The sequence below is a fragment of the Podarcis gaigeae genome, assembly GCF_964106915.1.
Source record: "Podarcis gaigeae genome assembly, chromosome: 3".
In the NCBI taxonomy this organism is placed as follows: domain Eukaryota; kingdom Metazoa; phylum Chordata; class Lepidosauria; order Squamata; family Lacertidae; genus Podarcis; species Podarcis gaigeae.
Genome location: NC_139680.1, coordinates 79,461,534 through 79,480,207, shown reverse-complemented (window position 1 = coordinate 79,480,207; position 18,674 = coordinate 79,461,534). Strand labels below are relative to the sequence as shown.

Sequence of the window (18,674 nt, the reverse complement as noted above, 5' to 3'; positions counted from 1 at the left end):
AGCAGAGTGTTATACAGGAGTTGTTAATTTTCTCCCACACACATTCCAATGGATCCCCCCCCATCTTATTATGTCATATATTGTGAATTTAAATGTAGTTCATTAAGAGAGAGAGAAAGTGAAGAGAGTCCAAAAATTACCCCTATTTCTTAATGAAAGTTTGACAAGTCATCCCACAATTTTGCCATTGGATGTAGTTTTTTCAATGAAATACTGTTAGGATTTGCATTCTTTGGAGAGCAAGAAACCAAAAGATTTGCCTAAGCCTTATTTAGCCGAGCCATCTTGTCCCTCCTACTGTTCAATGTGGACATTCAGCCTCTTAGCAAAACATCGATAGGTTAATTTATTTACGTATTTCTATGCCGCCATATCATAAAATATCATGGCAGTGTGCAGCTATAAAACATAAAATACAATTTAAAACAATAAAAATATATAATTAAAGTGCCCAGTTAATCAATGTTAACATCTGTGTATGCCTTGTTAGCATAAAAAGGCCTTCAAGAGACGTTTGAAAGTCAAAAGGATGCCTGCCAACTCTCTGCTGGAAGAGTGTTCCACAGTATGGGACTGGTGGTACTAAATGCCCAACTTCTAGTGGAGCCCAGTTCAGTCTCCGTAGCACGGGGAATAAATAGTATAGTATCTTCATTGTATACACTCATCTCTTACCCCAGCCTCCCTCATTTTAACTAACCCAAGACCAGCCAGCTCTGTACTTGACTAGCATCCATATAACCCTCAGTTGTAAACAATTGTGTGTGTGCTTCAGTGTTTGTTTGTTTATTTGTTTGATGATTCACTGTCTTTCAGATTCTTTGAAAGAGACTCTCAAGTCTCTTCACCAGATGCCAGAACTATGTGTTCAACAATGAATGGCAGCCCCACATCTCCTCCAGTCTCCTCGGAAATGATTAGTAGATGTGACGTCATTTCCTGCCCTGCAAACATCTTCCAGTTGGGTGGTATTCAACTGAGTGGACCCATTGACACTGTTGGATCTCACTTAAGTCATGTTCAGTGCTTTTTTCAGGGGGTACTCAAGGATAAGCAGTACCAGCACCCCTTTTCACTACTCTGAGTGTAATGTCATTGACTACCACCCATGAAGTGTAGCAGAGCAGAGGCAATGGCAAATCTGGGCTGAGGATACTCATGCCCTGAGTCTTTGGCATAAAGTTCCTGGCCAGGAGCTGCAGAGAACAAGCAAACTTTCCATCTTACCTGGCAAAAAAGGAAGCTGCCACTGAGGTGCCTGTTGACGTGTCACTGGCAACACAGGTGCTTTGGGAAGCAGGTAAGCTGTACAAGGAGGGTTTATCGGCATTGTAGCGGTTCAGTGCAGCTTCAGTCAATCCCTCTCGGCCAGTCTCGGTCATCAACTGGGAAATCTAAAGGGGGGAAAAGGTACAGGCTCATTGGGTGCTATTTCACCTGACCACTACATGTTTTGGAAGGCAGGGAGAAGAGTATCGCATTCAGCACGCTTCTGTGACCTTTTAAATGCATTTATTGGCTCTGCAATCCAGTTCTGTGGCACTTTGGCTAAGACTTTACCTCATTTCCATTAAAAGTAATGAGATAAAATAACCCCCTGACATTTTAAGTTTCCTTTATGGCTCTGGAGTTCCTTCTGTTTGGAGGAGAAAGTGTAAACCATTATCCTTGCTTCATTTGAGCACAGTGGGGAACTCTGAGGCATTAGTCAAAGCCTGCTTATTAAAGGAAATCTGTACAAACATTCGCCAGTGTGGCAACGTAGCTGTGCATAATGCAAGTCAAAATAGGTTCTTGAGAATCAGATGTACCAGGCATCTCCATGTATTCCAAGCATTTAAGAGATGTGACTCTGACTCAAGCAAGATGCTAATGTGTATTTTTCATATTACTGCCTGCAATTTCTTATGGGATAAAAAAATTAATCAAAAGTAATTGAATCTAAAAAAACCCCCATACAGTCCTGTAAAATGCTGGTTAACATAAATCTTTCTCATACATGTCAAATGGCATTGTCAGCATCTGTCCCATTTGCACCTCTTTCTCCCCAGCACCACCCCAAATTTCCCCCCTCAAAACCAAAATTGCCTGCAATTTATATTTATGCTACGTAAAAAGTGACTGGCTTTTCAGAGCAGAATGCAAGGTTAAAAAAATAAAAAGCACTTCCCGTACTTTGCCAGGTCTATGGTAGCATTTATTTCCTGGTTGATTTGTTATGTAGTTGTGCACCAAATGCTTAATAGACAATATATTTTCTTACAAGGCCAGGTGTTACCCATTTGATGAACCTCATGTACCTGTTTAGTAAAAGGTTTGGCATCCTCTCACTGATTCAGGCAATCTGACATCCTGAATATCTTAAACCTGACAGGTGACCAGAGCCCTGGCAAAGCAGGCTAGTATATTCTCATCTATATGCCAAAATACTTTCTGTTTCCTATCAGGTCCACTTTTTTGGGGGGGGGGAGGCACTCTTATTATCAGCACCCTCCTTTTACTACTACCATGACCTACTTGTACCTTCATCCTACACTTACTTAAGGTAAAGGTCAAGGGACCCCTGACCATTAGGTCCAGTCGTGGCCAACTCTGGGGTTGCGGCGCTCATCTCGCTTTATTGGCCAAGGGAGCCGGCGTACAGCTTCCGGGTCATGTGGCCAGCATGACTAAGCCGCTTCTGGCGAACCAGAGCAGCGCACAGAAACGCTGTTTTACCTTCCCGCCAGAGCGGTACCTATTTATCTACTTGCACTTTGATGTGCTTTCGAACTGCTAGGTTGGCAGGAGCAGGGACCGAGCAGCAGGAGCTCACCTCGTCACGGGGATTCGAACCGCCGACCTTCTGATTGGCAAGTCCTAGGCTCTGTGGTTTAACCCACAGCGCCACCCGCGTCCTTACTTACTTACTTATTACTTATTGAAGTGATATACCACCCATCATCCAATGATCACAAGGTGGTTTACAATACAGGTAGCCTCCCATTTATGTGCATTCAATATGCGCACAACCGTGTATACATGTATTGCACTGTATACCTGGAAGTGACCTGGGAATGTCATAAAGAGGTCACTGAAATGCCACTAAAAGGGCGAAACTGGAGTGGAGAAGGGGTGTTTCAGACTTTTTCAATGGGTTTCAATTATAAGTAATTTCACCAATGCACACAGTGCCTTGGAATGTAACCCCCCATATACTGGGGGTGGGGAGGTGGGCTGCCTGTATATATTTACATAGAAAACAGTTGCCTTGCTTTCTGTGGATTGCATTTCCAAGTAAATCTGCTTTGAACCTCAAACCAACCGTACACTGAACACGCCTTTCTGTCCTGATACCCAGTACTTTTGTGTTGTTGTTGTTTTAGACCAGTGGTGTAGTGGTCCAGGCTCATGGGGTTCAAAGACCTATTACTATTGCTGCAGCAACCAGTCCACAGTGGGAACTACTAAACAGAATGAAAAAATATTTCCTCCTCTGAGGAAGGGAAAGAGGTTACTAGGACTGATTGGCCATGGTACATATCCTGCATTCTTCCTCTCATCTAATTCAACTGAGGTCACCGTTAAAAAATGAATCTGTTCACACAAAAGATCAAGAACTGACATATCTTCCCATTGAACAATGGAACAGATAAGTCAAGCTGCAAACAAGCTGACTTATCACTATTGCAAGCTGAAGTGCCGCATGACATACTCTCAACAGCAATTTCCACTGATGAGCTAAGCAATATTACTCAGCTTTTATTGGGATTCCACAAAGAAGGATTAAAATTAGGAACTATTTAGCCACAAGTGTGGACTTTGCTATTTGGCTTTGTGCAGCACACAGAAACAAGCTTTATCCACAGTGAGACAAATGCATGTCAGGTTGACTTAAGTGACATTTATGGATGCCACAGGAAATAAGGTGTGTGTGTGTGTGTGTGTGTGTGTGTGTTTAATATTAGCAATTAGAGAACCAGGCACTGATTGCAAATTTTCCCCAGAAGGAATAGTCCATAATTTCTGCAAATTAGCTTGAAAACATTATACTGCATTATACTTCAGTGCCCAAGAGTCAGTCTAAACCAAGAGAAAAGTGTGCCCATATTCTCCTCTCACTCTGTGGAAAATAAAATACACACGCACAGACTTTTCATAAAAGAGTTGCTCAGTCTTCTGATATCATTCTGAAAGCATGCTGCAGTTCAAAAAGGAAATCAGACAAATAGTTTCTCTATTCCCTCACCCATGTGTTCCGCCAGCAAGCTCATTCTTTGTGTGCAAAGATTTAGAATAGGTTAATGGGATAAGTTTTGAGTGGGGCCTTTGTTAATGTATTGGCAGCACATCACTGCCTAGATCAGCAACAATAGACAAAACATAACAGAATGCAATTCTTTCATGCTGTATAATAATAATAACAAACACTTCTAAGTGCATGTGGACAACACATATGTTCTTCCCAAATTCACATTCCTTGTTCTGTCTTGTGTGAAGTATAAAAACCACACGCCCTTTCTCCACCTATTCCCTTCCAGCTTGACAATAGCAGTCATTGAACATTGGTTTCTTTTAAGATCCTGTGGGATGACTGGGTACAGTGAATTTTTTTGAAGCAGGCAGACACTGCTAAACAGATCTACAAAAAAAAAAGTCGCTGGGGTTTTTATAATATAATTTGATGACAGGTATCATTAGTAAGCAGCAATGTATTAACAACAGGTCACAACCACGGTGGCAAAATAAGTAATATGTGAAACAAGAAATCTCAATGCTTTTTTGAGAATAACTTTGCATTATTTGTTTCCAGCATTTGGCTCAACTTGACCCCCGTCATATCCTACCTCTCCTGACATAAAATAAGTGCCTCTGTCCCTTATCTAAAGCAGTTTGACCTTGCAGTAATAGAGGCTTAGAACTGTCACCATCACAGCACCCCCAAGTGGCTACATTTAGGTACTTGGTACTTTGGAAAGCTTTATACAGCACCGTCATGTTTTTGAGATTTTTCTCTGCAACAGTGAGGTCTAGAAACTTTATTTAAAATAATTAAAGCTGTTATTTATGGAGTTATAGCTAACAACTTGAACATAATATTTTCCCCATTTAGGGCAATTGGTTGTTCCATTATTCTATTTATATTCCACCTTTCCTCCAAGGAGTTCAGGAAAGCAACATAGTTCTGTCCCTCCCCACTTTATCTTCATAACAAGGTTAAAGTGAGAGGTGGTGACTAGTCTAAGGTCACCCAGTGAGCTTCATGGCTGAGTAGGGATTTGAATCCTGGAAGATCTTAATTGGCACCTGTGCCTGAGGTTCTCCACCCTTAAAGTACACATACAATCTTTTCACACACACACACACAATACACTAGTGGGCTCTCAGGTAGAAACCACAGCAATGCTACTGACAGAGGCATCCCATGGCCCAGCAGTCAAGAGATACACATGGAGACGACAGTGGTTTCTCAGAAGAAGTGTTTTTGAGTCCTGCTGGGATGTCAATGACCACATGCACATAGCTAATGATAGTGAATGCAATGCACATATATTGGCGTCAAACGGAGGGGAACAAGCCAACTTTTTGCAAGGGAAAGGGAAGGTGTCCACATGGATAAGGAAGAATGATAGATGCAATGGGATACAGGAGATGCTGATCTGAGTCCCACCAGAAGAGATGTGAATGTGGTCTCTATGAGCGAATGCATACCTTTGATGGTGGTGGGGAATCCTTACAGCAACAAGAATTTTGAATAGAAAAGGTGGGGATGGGAAGAACAAACACACAGCCATAAGACCAGAGAGAAAAAAGATCCACAAAGGGGCTTTTGTGTGTCTTAGAGCCATGCCCCCTTTTACACCTCTTTTTCCTCACAGACCCAGCCATATGGAAGGGGACTAAAGAGGATTCACACGGAGCCACAGGTCAGTACAGATTTAGGAAATGAGAGATTTTAGGTTTGATCCCTGGCATAGAAAATTGCTGGGGAAGGCACACACCCACACACCTGACAGTATAGTCAATCCGTGGGACAGCAACATGAAATCAGTAACCTCACTCAGAACTGAGTGCAATGAGCTGTATGCCTGAGGGACTCTGTTCATGTGATGGGAAGCAAAGGAGAGAAGAACTTTGTTGCAAAATTTAAAGCGAACCAACCTAATCCGTTGGTCTCAGATTTACATCTGATTACACCCTTCTTTGAATTTTGTGGTGTAGTTTCGGTTTTTAAAAATGCACACTTTAGGGAGAAATAGGCTGAAAAGTATCGTTCTCTCCTTGGCATAGCAGGTTGAATTCAAATGTTATGTTGCCCACCTAGTGACTGAAACTATCACCTCACACCTGCGTATTTGACATAAAGCCACCTCAGGAAATCATTTCAGATTATTGCCTTTCATCAGCTCAAGCAGATGCCCTCAAATGGGAGCCGAATTGAACTATCCTAGGAAATTACTTGTTTCTCCTCACTATGCATTTTGACATGAAGCTACTATTTTCAATAGGAGAATCAAATCTCACTTTTCATAGAAATTTTGGACTAAACCAATGTTTTTGGGAAACTGAGTTGTAAGATCAGTTAGTAAACCCATATTTTTGTTAACGTTTTTGCTGTTTTGTAACTGTTTTTAGCTCCTATATGTTGTACATCGTCTTGTCCCATGTGGAAGGCAATTAAAAAACAACAGCAGCAACATCTGTAAGCTCCCCTTATTCTCTATTCAATCCAAAGATTGCATACCTCTGCATGGAGATATGGAAGTCCTTGCTTCATACAAGCACATGAAGTGCAAGTGGAGGTGGTCACCCTCCTACTTTCCCTTCCAGACGGCTGTGTAATGTCACAGGGGATGTGAAAGCCTGAAAACAATATCGTTTTCTCTTGGAAATTATATCACGCCTAGGTCTGGCTAGTACATCTTGCAAAATCCATGTGCACTACTTGGAATAAAGATGAGCAAATAAATGATAATAGTTTCTTTTGAACCTCCCATTCTTCAAAATAATTCAGTAAGAAAAACCTTTTCTCTCCACTTACTTTGCACCCCACTCCAGAAATAACTAAATCTTTAATGCACACAGGTTTCTTCTAATGGTTAGCTACCTCACAGAAGAGAAGTAGAATTTGATCAATGTAAGCGGGTGGATTAAACACTCATGATTTATTCGTTCCCACCATCTTCAGACTGTTACTCACATAGCCATAAAAGTATTTCAACTTCTCCTGTAGCTAGGGATGGAGGAGAAATTCAATTCAGTACACATTTAAAGGAGAACCTATCAATTTTGCTTTTTCAGAAACAATATGCAAACCAAAACACAGCTATCATTTGAAATACACTCGTATCTGAATTTTGCAATGCAGTTCTCCAACCAATGTTTACACAAATGAATATATTAGGGGGGGAGTGTGCACAAAAATAAATATACATTGGCAAAAATAACATACAAAAATGCATTCTGTTAGGGAAAACAGAATTTGCCATTTGCGGAATTTAGCATTTGCAAAAAATGCTAAATTAGTCAAAACTGCATTTAAAATATTCACTGAAATTTTCATGCTGCAATTGGCTGCAAAATGTGGAGAACGTAATTTAAGATTGGGAAAATGAGAAACTGAGGGAACCAGAATTGACATGATCATTCCATCCTTACCTGTCACACAAGTTTTTCCATTTGCAATTGGTTTTGTGAGTTGTACAACCCACAGAGGAACAACCCAGGCTAATGGTTCAGGTTATTAATGTGAAGGTGCAAGCGGTCCTAGAGGGGAGCAGGAATGCAGGGGACACAAAGCTGTGGTACTTCTTCTCACATATGTATACATTTTATTAAATTGGAGAACTGCATCCCAAAAATTCAGAGATGTGTGAATTTCCTAGAATAGCTGTGTTTCAGTTCACATGTTTGCTTGAGAAGTGTAAATTAGGTAGGCTCACTTAAAAATCAACCAGATTTCCCCCTTTCCCTATTCTATTTAGATAGACTGTGTGGAAAAGCCTCCAGTTGTTATCATTTTGAGGCTGCTTTCCTGGGCTCAGACTCCCCCCTGCCTTCCCTCCCAAGCAGAGGTTCAAATTGGACAGGAATTGGATGAATTATTTTCTAACACCTTTTGAAAGAAGAACACTGTGGGGCTTCAGCAGCAGGCCTTAATAATAAAATAGCTCTGACTCTGCAGAGTTTTAACCTAGACTCTATAAACAAATTGCTTTTCATCAGTTCTATAAATGCAATTTCTTCATTCTCACAATTACCTAAGCTGTATAGCTATAGAAATTACATTTTTGTAAAGAAACTATGATTTCCTAACACATATGCACTCTAAACACTCTGAATAGGGCTAGAATCTACACTTGAGGGAAGAATCAGGTTTGAACCTGATGGCTATGTTCTGGCCTCCTATGCATTGATCAGCTGTGTGAAGAGAGTTACACATTTACACACCATGTACAGGTTGGCTCTGTATTCAGTGGTACCTCAGGTTAAGAACTTAATTTGTTCCGGAGGTCCGTTCTTAACCTGAAACTGTTCTTAACCTGAAGCACCACTTTAGTTAGTGGGGCCTCCCGCTGCCGCCAAGCCGTTGCCACGCGATTTCTGTTCTCATCCTGAAGCAAAGTTCTTAACCCAAGGTACTATTTCTGGGTTAGCGGAGTGTGTAACCTGAAGCGTATGTAACCCTAGGTACCACTGTACAGGGCCCTTTATTTTGCACCAAGTTAATCAACATGTAGGGGTCAAATACAAGGCTTGCTACTGCATATCAAATCCCTCTCCACAGCTCGTTCTGTCCCTGCTCAGAATATCTGATGTAGCTAACGGCTTTGTGTCTGCCAGATCAATAAGGATTCCATACTTTCAAAACCACTGATTAAATTTTTTGCCTTTGTTGTCTCGGTGACTTTCTTGTGCTTTTATTAAAAGTCTATTGGATTTTCGGAATAATAGTAAGTAAGCAAAATGTCAGTACACAAATAGTACCAGTGACACCTTCTTTAAGTAAGCATATCCCATGAACCCTTAATCCCTTGCCCCTCTGCTCCAGAATTCAATAAAATAAATAACAAGAATTTAAAGCAGAAATAACTTTCCTTGGAAGTGATGAACAATACAGACGTGTGAGTTTTTTCTAATCAGGACACCATATGCTCTGTGATGGTGATGATGATCATGCTAAGAGCTGAAATGATGCAGAATGTGCATGAGTTACAATGCTCAAACCATGAACAAAATATCATTCTTTTAGAGTTGTACGCAGTTGTTTTTAAACCGTCTTGATGAGGGGTTACTGTTTGTTTGATCCTCTAATGAGGGTAGCTATCCTGTGGCCCTCCGGATGTTGTCAGCTGCCATCAGCCCTAGCCAGTCAGAGGTTATGGGAGTTGTAGTCCATCAATCTCTGGAGGGCCAAAGGTAAGCCACCACCGCTCTCTAACATTTCTCAGTTGTCCTCACTATGCAGTTAGCAACACTAGACCTGCTATCTAGCATGGGGGTGCTAAGAGGGCAAACATTTGATCATTAGCGTTTGCCAAATAGAATGATAGATACTGGAAAGTGGAAAGTGGAAAGTTTCTTCAGACCCTGATAGGTGGGCATGGACAAACTTAGTCTAAATCAAGGGTGTGAATCAGTATGAGTCTCTCCACAATTGTGAAGCTGTTCTTCCCTAGAGATGTAAAGCTGTTTCACACATTACATGTCAGTAAACCCACTGACTACACTCAGCTGACAACTTCAGTTATCCCTTGTTCCTCAACAACTGTACCTGTATGATACACATATTTGCAAACATTAGCTTACTGCATTTATGCTTTCTATTTTTAGATGTATACTTCTACGGTTTAATTATACACCCCCAAAAGTTGATTGCCATTATCATATCCCTAGCATTACCATAGCTTGACAAACTTTCCAAAGCTTTTATTTTTTACTTAGTAATCAAGGCTGGATATGGAGAAAATATTTGTCACTGTTTTTATATTGCTCTGTTTTATTGTGTGTTCTTTTAGTTATCCAGTTGTTCGTTATTTTGAGCTTCCAGAAAAGCAAGTCAGTGCAATTTTTATATGCATTGTACATTTAAAAAATAAATTCATGATTAACTGTTTTAAATGCCCTCTAATGGACCTTCATTTGGGGATAGGGCAGATTTAAAAAGCAAACCATTAAATAAGATATACTTACAGCTTACAGCTTCTATGTCACCTCCATCACCACCCTTCTCTTTAGAGGCAGCAATTCTGAACAATCACTGATGCTGTTCAATATGAAATGCCTTCAGAACAGTCACACTGACTTGCACAACTTTTGTCTAAAGTATTTTAATATATAATTAGGTATTTCACTTATCTGCACGTAAGCTGTCAGCTAGTAGCGTCAGGGCATTGTAAGAAGTTGAGATCTTACTGTAACTGCTGCCACATCACAAGAAGCAATCTGTAAGCCATTGACCTTTCGCTTCCCTGCTGACAGGAATGGCACCAAGAGCTACCCAAGTGTGTCAATGTGTAGCCTCTTCTTAAATGGCACAACTGAGCCAGGGAACAGCTTCCTTCTAATCTCCAGTAAGATAGTAAGCAATATAAAGAACTAGCATCTCTTCATACAGGCAACATTTTAAACTGCATCATTAGTCTTTATTTAAAAGATATATGACAAACTTCTGCCACAGCGAGAGTGGCAGGAAGAAAATTGCTGTTCTCTGGGTTTGAAACAGCCTTGTGAAAAGACAGCAGCTTAATGCAGAAAACAGTGAAGGTTTATTCCCTATTTTTTTCCTGTATTAACTCCAATGAGCGGAAAAGAGCTCCCTCTTCACCATTCCCCGAGCTGGATATTCATCATATCTTACACACAAAAATGAAGTCATTAGGCACATATTGCTTTCCTGAGGAAAACTGCCAAGTTTCAGGTACCTGCTCAGTTTTAATTAGTACTTTTGGCTGCAATCCTAAAGGCACTTACAAGGGAGTAAGCCCCATTAGAAATCATTGGATTTACTTCTGAGTAAACATGCACAGGATTGCATTGTTATTCCACACGTGTTCCCTCTCCCTCCACCAGATGTTGCTCTGCAGGTCAGCAAACTTAGTTTTCCCTTCTACCAGCATTTCTAATGCCAAAGGCACTTAGTTAATATCTCAAATCCACTTAAACCTCAGTATACTTTTGTTATGTTTCCCCTCATTAAGACCAATAGACAGGATAATTCCCCTCCCGGCCAAAAAATGATGTCTACAAGCAATATATTCCTGGAAGTGCAGACAGAAGAAACGTGAACAATTGGGGGTGTCAGAATCCCAGTTATATATATATTGTGTCTTTACGTACCATATGACTCAGAATGCAGGACTTATTTTCTCTCTTTTTTTTATAGTGGAGGATATCACTATTACCATTGGGGCTTCTGTGGAGCAAACCTCCGGACAGTGAACCCCAAGAAAGCAGAAGGAGTGGGATACCCAATATGCCCCAAATGGAGGCACTCTGAATCTCAATGTCCTACAATCACCACTGAGTCATCTAGAATGGAGATGACACTGAGCCTGAAGAAAAGCTCAATCCCAATGGCACAAAGCTCACTTGGCAGCACAAAGAATCCCATAGAATCATAGAGTCATCTAGTCCAATCCCATGTATGAGTCCTACTTATTACAAGGAATTATAACCCTAAGTATAGTCAGGATTAGAACCCCACGATTATACCAGAGTGGGGAAGTCAGGATGTGCATTTACATCCTTATTTGCTGCCTGGAAAACTGATGCAATAACCTCCATATACCCACTCCTAGTCTAGCTACTTTCTGGACAGCTTGTATACTGTTCAACACTAGGCCTACTGACTGCTGACACTGTTGGACAGCTCCAATGTGATGCCTGAAAGGCCAGAATGGGACACAATATCTTCAATCTGGCCCACAGCTTTCACAAATTTCCCAGAAACCAAACCTTTATGTGTCTCATAGGGGGCAGGTAATTTCATGATCTAACTGGTAGCTGTCACTGCTTGCAACAGTAGAAGGTTTTCAACATACATACATCACCAGCTAAGCATTGTGATATACTGATATATCATGATGTATGGATTAAGTATGTAGCTGTGTAGAGGCATTGTCTGGCTTCATGGTTTTTCCTGTGTTGTGGTTTTTGCACAGCACACACACACATCATGATTCGTGATATATTACCAGGTTAAATATTATGAAACCGATATCACAATATGGACTTCAAACCGGTTTTGGGTGATATATCAATATATTGCCCAGCTGTAGTTATGGCCTTGCTCCAGAGCGTTCCCTTTTACTTCAGATTCAAGAAAGTACTTACACATCTGGGTCAATCAATCTGAACTGACAACCAGCACCAGCATTAGAAGTAGCCACCAAACATTTTATCTGCATGTTCCTTCCATCCCAATTTGCAACACAGATGTTAGACTTGAGACAGACTATGGCATTACAGTTCACAATGAGCCACAAGTAGAGGCAGTTTCTTAGATATGTTGTGTCAAGGCCATTTAGTACTCCTGTGTTATTATGGGCTGGGCTCAGAAAGCAGCAGCACTGACTGAGGCTCAGCAGGAACAAAAAACAGGCACCTCCAATTCCAGTAAATAATTTGTCTATACACACATCCAGGAAAATTGTAATAGCACTGTGGCAACCAAACACTAGATTAGCTGAAACTGATACTGCCTTTAATTTAAATGGAGAACATGGTCTTATTACACTGTATGCAAGCTTTCCTGTTATATCTGCACAGACCATCATAATCTATCTTCACTAAAACATCTGAATGCCAGACATGTTGCATTCCTGCTTTCTCCCTTAGGGCACTGGGCCTGCTGGGAACATTAAGGAGACTGACTCAATTCTCTCAACTGGAATTTATTGTTCACTGATTAAAAGACTCAAAGCAAAGGAGTCCTCGATAGCCAGCACAAGAAGAAGATGCAAAAAGGGGAAATGTTTAAGTGATTTACAGTTCAATACTCAAAGCACTCCAGCAGGAGCCAACATTGCACCGACTTTAGGTGAAATTGAGATGCTTTAGCAATCCAGTTCTGAACATTTGTTGCTGGCACACATCCACCTGCAGTGCCAGCATAATGTCATGTTTTGTGATGTTGCCCTGGGGCACATCAGTCAGTATACCACTTCAGTAGCAGCAATCAGAAGCAGGCAGGGGGAACAATCCTAGAGCTGGCTAGTTTGGTTTCTCCTTTGAAAAAGCAAATTAAGTATTTTGGATAATTTCACCCCTAGCCCAAGATTCTTCTAAGTGTCTACAGATGTAAAACTCCAAAGTTAAATGCGTATGCAAAACTAATTTAGGAGTACACTTGCAAGGAGGTATTTGTAGTAAGTCACATATATTTTCAAATCAAGAAAAAAGCAAGAAAGAAACCCAGACTGCAAGATAACTCACCAGTCCTAGGAAGGTGCTTTTCCTTTCAGACTGCCATAGTGACAGTTCACGTGGGCTTGGGTTCTGTAGAAAAGTGACTCTGAGATATTCACTACTATTATTACAATTTATTTATTTACTAATCACATTCTAAATCTCAATGCAATTTATACATAAAATCATTGAAAATACAAAAACAACCAATACATTTCAAACAAGGCTAAAACCCTAACAAGTTGACACTTGTGGTAAAGCTACTGCAGAGAAAGCTTCTGAGAACTTTGGAACTTGCAAGAGAGACTCTCCCTGCAGACTGCTGAGAAGATAAGGCTGTCTCTCAAATAACTTGGTCCCAAGCTGTATTGGGAGTTAGTACCAACACCTTGAACTAGGCCCAATAGCAAACTAGCATCCACTGCAAATCCTGAAAACAAGGTGCTTTACACTGGTGGTAGTTTGCCCCCACAAGCGACCTAGCTGCCACGTTCTGCGCCAGCTGCAACCTCTGGAACAACCCCAAGGGTAGCCCCACATAGAGTAACTGCAGTAATCTAAACATGAGAATATAACCCATTCAGTTCTGTGAGAATATCTAAAAGGCAATTTCCACAGGGTTATGTTTTGCTGCTATTCTTAAACTTAAGTCACTGCAATTCAGCAATGCAGAGCAGGGGCCACATTGAGCTCTTCCATCCACAATGGCCCACCTTCTACCACTGAAATGATCCAAGCTCGCTACATGTGCATCTGAGCATGCACACAGATCTTGGGATGTCCCTCACTCCCTGGGCATGATTCTGCTTCCCTGTAGCTATTTATATTTTTAAAACATACATGTTAATCGCTTACACACAAGTAACATCATCGACCATTACACTTCATGCATTTTGTTTCATAAATATTTTCCGTTCCTACTTATAATTTGATTATGGGGTATATGCAATTTCCAGTCACTGGAGTGCTGCAAGTCACTGTATAAACTAAATCTGGAGGGTAGTAATTTGCATTTATGTCTGTTCCTAAGAAAAGCAGTGTTCGAAAGCTGTTCTTAGAGTCTTTTCATACCCATGTATTTCTCCTGAATTGATACTCTTATATATTTCCATGAACAAACAAGAAGATTAAATTAATTGGCCAACTGGGAATATGGAACAGATTTACAATAGATGTAATTAAAAACATTCCAGCACAATCTAGATTTGATAGCAAAGAAACGTGTTATCAGAGGCAATGACTAAATTCTACTAATCGGATCTAATTCGTATTAATTGCAGAAGTGGCACTGACTTCAACTTTAGTTCATTCCTGCAACAATTTAATTTAAGTGTTTACTTGCACAGTAAATTTCTTGACGAGCATGAAAGCTAGTTCAGTGTAAATTGTATATTGTGGGCTATATTCTCATTGTAGGAATGCAGATTGAATTAGAAATACCTGTTTTGTGTTGAGGGTACAGTCGTACCTTGGATCCTGGACGCCCTAGAATGAAGACAGTTTGGCTCCTGAATGCCACAACCTGGAAGTGATTGTTCTGGTTTGTGAACATTCTTTTGGAACCCAAATGTCTGATGTGGCTTCCGCAGCTTCTGATTGGCTGCAGGAGCTTCTTGCCGCCAATCAGAAGCAGTGATTTGGTTTCTGAACATTTTGGAAGTCGAACGGACTTCCAGAACAGATTCCATTTGACTTCCAAGGTACGACTGTACTTCAACTAGCAGATTCAGAACAGCAAAATAACGTGTGGACAATCAGGGAACATCCTCCTTGGTCTGGATAAGAATAGGGACATCCAAAAACCTCAGGAACATATAGTGAAAGGCACACACATTGACAAAATGCAGATTAAATGGTGGTGAAACAAAATGGAAAAGGTCACCATCACTTAAATTTGTCAAGTGTGTTTATTCTAGCCAAGGGCAAACACATTCAGAATACATCCCATGTGAAGCACTGGACATGAGTATGAGATGAAAAAGTATATGGGAACATTATTCATTTTTATTTACTTATCTTTTATGGGGATTTATACCTTACTCTTCAAACAGATTCCAAGAGTGGCTTACCACCACCACCACCAACAGAAGTAACAAATAAATTAAAAGGCATACAAACAGCATACCAAATGCAGCAAATCTAAAGAAAGCACCAAATCTAAACTCTACAAACAGACCCAATTAAAAGGCCTGGTAAAATCAAAAGTTACCAGGTAGCCTAGATGACACCAGAGCAGGTGGCAGGCAAGCCTGCATAGGGAGGGCATTCTATAGTCAAAAATCAGCCAGAACATAGAAGGGTAATGGCTGAGTTTGTGAAACCAGAGTTACATACCTGTTTGTATCATTGGGGGAATGAATGTACCTTCGTTTGAGTCAACACATGAATTGAGACAGAAATACACAGCACTATAGGAGCAAGCTCATCCTCTATAAATAAACAGAAACTCTTCTTCGGACTAGAAAAGCTATGGACACATTCCACATTAGCTGGTATTAGTAGTGGGTAGTATTAAGGTCACAGGTTTTTGTTTCTCTGCTGAGAGTTTTATTCATCGCTAAATCCACCACTTCACCAAGCCTTTTTTTACACTCTTCTTTCTCTGGTACCCTAATTACTATCCACTACCGGTAACTGGCCAGGTGTCTCCTACTGCTGACTTTTCTTTCCAGTACAAACTTGGAACAGATGAGCTGGTCTCTGCCAATGTTTAAAGCGGCCTCTGAAGTGCAATACAATTCTTGGGAGATAATCAAGAGCTTCAGTTAAGCCTCAGCCGCTAACATTGCTTCAAGGCATTTAGGATTATTATTACCCAGGGTGTAGGCACCTGTGGTAACTGACAAGGTCACCAGGTAAGACAGCAGGTAACAAAGGCCCTTTCCCCACCTTGGAAAAAAATCCCAGAGACCTTCTTTATATGAGAACAACAACTTAATCTCCTGGTTTAACATCTAATCCCACCCCAAAAACATCATTGGATTGAGCAAATAAACTATAGCCCTTTCAAATGTTCATCAGTGACATTCAGAGGAAGAAGTCTGGATATGGAAAGCTGCATTTTAAGCTGTAGGCTTTTAACTGGCCATGCTGCTCAGCCAAGGCAAATAGCTTTGTTGGTCTGAATGGCTTCCTAGGTATATATCTGAATGAAAATCCTCTTGATTTATCAGAAAACTGAAACAGATCTTAATCCAGCACTTCCAATCTATTAATTTCAGTTTAATATATTTTATCTCACTTTTCAAACTCACATCAGTTTAAAACACACACAGAGAGACTTGGGCTTATAGACAAAAAAGCAAAAAAGCCAAGGTGGGCAAATGGAGGGGAGGATACAGAAAAGTGAGGAGGGAGAACAATTTGACAATGCCAGAATGACATGGGGACGTGTCAGTAGGAAGTGGCATCCTGCTGTGGCGAGGCTGATTTTCCCTTGGGGTTATTATTGTCTGGACAGTGGCAGCACAACTACATAGTACAATTCCCCTGCTTTGCTGGTGGAGGTGCCAGGGTGTTCTTCCCCTTTGCTTCCATAACCCAATAGCAATGAGTGGTTAGAGCAGAATCCTTTCCAACAGGGAGAGAAAGCAAACTCATGCAGTTGCTTCTTCTCTGGTTAATGACTAGGGTCAAACAGATATGAGAGAAGGAGCCACGTTACACATTCATCCCATTCACATATAAAGCCTACTACTATTCATGGGAAGGGGTTCATGGATAAGGACAGCTGCATCTTACCTTTATATAATAATGTAATAATTTATTATTTATACCCTGCCCATCTGGCTGGGTCTCCCCAGCCACTCTGGGCGGCTTTCAACATTAAAATACAATAATCTATTAAACATTAACAGCTTCCCTAAACAGGGCTGCCTTACCTTACCTCCTTACCTCCCCAAAATACACAAGCCTAGGGGGTGCATAGGTAATTTAAAAGGTGACTGGCACCACTTCTTAAATATCTTAATTCTATTTTGTGCCTGCAGTTTTTTTCTGAAATTTGAATCTGGCAAATATGCTGCAGCACGGTCTTGGTTAAGATACACTACTGTAGGAACATTACCAATAATATTTTCATGACATGCTCTGAATAGGACCAAACAGCAATTGTGCACAGACAGCTTTCCGGGTCATGTGGCCAGCAGGACTAAACTGCTACAGGTGCAACAGAACACCATGATGGAAGGCAGAGCGCACAGTAACACCACATTATTGTACTGGGAGTCACCTAGCCATAAATGGGACAGAAGTTTGTTTAAACCTCCATAGTATCTCAGATGTCAGGGCCACCTCAGAAAAGAAAAAGATCCCATCCCCTCAGCAAAAATAAATAAATCTATTTACAGAGCCTGAATGGACTGGCAGATAATTCATACTGCAACACTAGAGACAAGGCAATGTCATCCTTGGTACACGAGGGCAGGAGGCTTGCTAGAGAGTCCACAAAACCCTGTCCTCCAACATCTCACTGGCATTCTCCAGCAGCAGCTACCTGAGCTGTCTGTCTCTCTCCCCCCAATGAAAGGGCTATCCCTACCAGAGGTTTACAGGTGTTGGAGTAAAGGACCTTACAATAGCACCAGCCTCTTATTATTCATGCTACCTGGTCAGTGGAAATCAGCTAAAGCACTGGCGCCATCTTTGGGGGGCCCTGGGCACCCACAAGATTTCTACTGTGGGTGTCTGGCCATCACATCATGCGCACACTGCTCAGCCTCGCCCGCTGTCAGCTGCCTTACCTTTGCTAGCTTTCTGGCACCACAGTGGTGACTGGGCCAGGGCCTCCACCTCCGCTACAGGTCCTCTGTTTGGGCCTGTCGCGGTCGTGCTTCCAGGGTGCACCTGCAGCTGTGGTGGGCCTCAGCGGAGGCCTCGTAGCCGAGGTCTTGGCCTGGTAGCTGTGGCAGGGGTGGGGTGGCAGAGCACCATATCCATATCTGCCTCCGTTGTGTCCACAGCTGCAGAGACCCCGTTGTGTCCACAGCTGCAGAGACCCCATGGCAGAGGCCCTGGCCCAGCCGCAGTGGTGGCAAAGAGCAGTGGCAGTGGAAGCTGGAGACTGAGTTGCACACATGCCGCTGGGCACCCACAGTCTGGGGCCCACATTGGCACCTCTGAGCTGAAACATTAGCAGATTTCTGTACTAGGATAAATGAGTAAGGTTTCCAAATGATAAAGGTTTTGGTGTTTTCTTGCCTAGTCTTATCAAGTCTAGTCTAGTAATTCATTATTTATCTTGTGCTGCCTCATATACTGAGGTACTAAAATATGAATTTAATCAA

The 18,674-nt window shown here is 41.4% G+C and overlaps 1 protein-coding gene across 4 annotated transcripts in view; it reads right to left on the bottom strand.

The window, feature by feature from the left end:
- KIF26B (kinesin family member 26B) overlaps positions 1–18,674 on the bottom strand; it is a 278,191-nt gene that overhangs the window by 153,285 nt on the left and 106,232 nt on the right. For all 4 annotated transcript variants that reach the window (XM_083731982.1, XM_083731983.1, XM_083731985.1 and 1 more), the window contains one exon: positions 1,228–1,394. In XM_083731982.1, the coding sequence (XP_083588108.1) occupies positions 1,228–1,394 (167 nt within the window). The remainder of the gene's footprint in view (positions 1–1,227; positions 1,395–18,674) is intronic.